The 1,244-nt window shown below is 53.7% G+C and overlaps 1 protein-coding gene across 1 annotated transcript in view; it reads right to left on the bottom strand.

Moving 5' to 3' along the window:
* Nucleotides 1-596, bottom strand: part of LOC116838207 (phospholipase A2 inhibitor NAI-like) — a 7,889-nt gene extending 7,293 nt beyond the window's left edge. Inside the window, exon 1 of the mRNA XM_032803254.2 lies at nucleotides 333-596. Within this exon, the coding sequence (XP_032659145.1) occupies nucleotides 333-460 (128 nt within the window). The 5' untranslated portion in view covers nucleotides 461-596. The remainder of the gene's footprint in view (nucleotides 1-332) is intronic.
* Between the last annotated feature and the right edge of the window lie 648 nt (nucleotides 597-1,244).

Here is a 1,244-nt window from a genome sequence, read left to right as displayed (position 1 = left end):
GTTCCACGGCAGCGCGCAGACTCCTGCCACCCTGCCAATCCAGACCCGTCATAGGTCCCTCATTCTCCCTAGATCAGGCCCCTGGCAGGGGGCAGTCAGGGGACAGGGAAGAGGAGTGGATGGGTCAGGGGTCCCGGGGGTGTGTGTCAAGGAATGTGGGGGGTTGGATGGGGCAGGAGTCCCAGGCGGGGGGCCACAACACCCTCGTGGGGTGAGGCGGAGGGAACCTGTTGTTAATATTTTGGCAGCTCATCACTGGTTCTATTCCTGCTTTGGGAGGGAAGTGGGGTGTAGCGGTTAGAGCACCAACAGACCAGAGGGATGTGACTTACCAAAACTCCTTAGGGGCTTCAGGCTGAGTAGCGTTTGCTGGGGCTGGAGCAGACGGGTACTCAGTGAAGCAGAAAAGATTTGCCAATATCTGTCTCTCGCCTCCTTTTATGGAAGGGCTCTGGTACATGCGCTGATGTAATGCACTTTTCTTTGGTTGAGTCCGTAAGTTCCTAGACCCCTCCCCAGCCCTGCCCCCACCCACCGGTGACACAATTTAGACACACGAGCATGTTGGCAAATTCGCCACCCTTCTTTCTGAGAAACAAAAGCCACAGAGATGAGTGAAACTGCCTCCTCTTTAAATCGTGGGCGATGGGGGACAACTTGAGGAAGTGGGTCACACCCTAGATGGGGTGGCAGGACTCCTGGTCCTATTCCTGGCTTGCTAAGGGCATATGAGTCTTCTGGGTCCTGGGAGAAGTGGTGACCTGTAGGTTAGAGGAGTGGGGGATGGGAGTGGCCAGGACTCCTGGGTTCTGCAGAGGGGAGAGTAGGGTGTAGTAGTTAGAGCAGCGTGGGGTTGGGACTGGAAATCAGGGTCCCTCAGTCCATAGAAAGGTGAGTGGGGTCCAGTACTTAAAACTGCTCATCAGGTTCTATCCCCAGCTCTGTGAAGGGAGTGGGGTGTAGCGGTTAGAGCAGGGGGGCTGGAAGCTAGGAGGCCTGGGTTCTATCCTCAGGTCTGGGGATGGGGCCTAATGACTTGGAGCAGTGGGCCAGCTTACCTGTATCACATTTATTGCTTTGTTATCCTGCTCTCTTATATTTAGTTGTAACGCAAGGAGCCTACAGGCTTTTATCCTGTAAGATTTGACTTTAGTAGATAGTGTGAGGCCTGAGGCCTATAACCGTTGGCATAGATAAACGTAAGTAACTCATAAGTTATAGGGAACTGAAAGTAGCACACAAGA

The sequence above is a fragment of the Chelonoidis abingdonii genome, chromosome 11, assembly GCF_003597395.2.
Source record: "Chelonoidis abingdonii isolate Lonesome George chromosome 11, CheloAbing_2.0, whole genome shotgun sequence".
NCBI classification, from domain to species: domain Eukaryota; kingdom Metazoa; phylum Chordata; order Testudines; family Testudinidae; genus Chelonoidis; species Chelonoidis abingdonii.
Note: the sequence above shows the minus strand (reverse complement) of the source record. Positions and strands in the feature narration are given on the sequence as shown.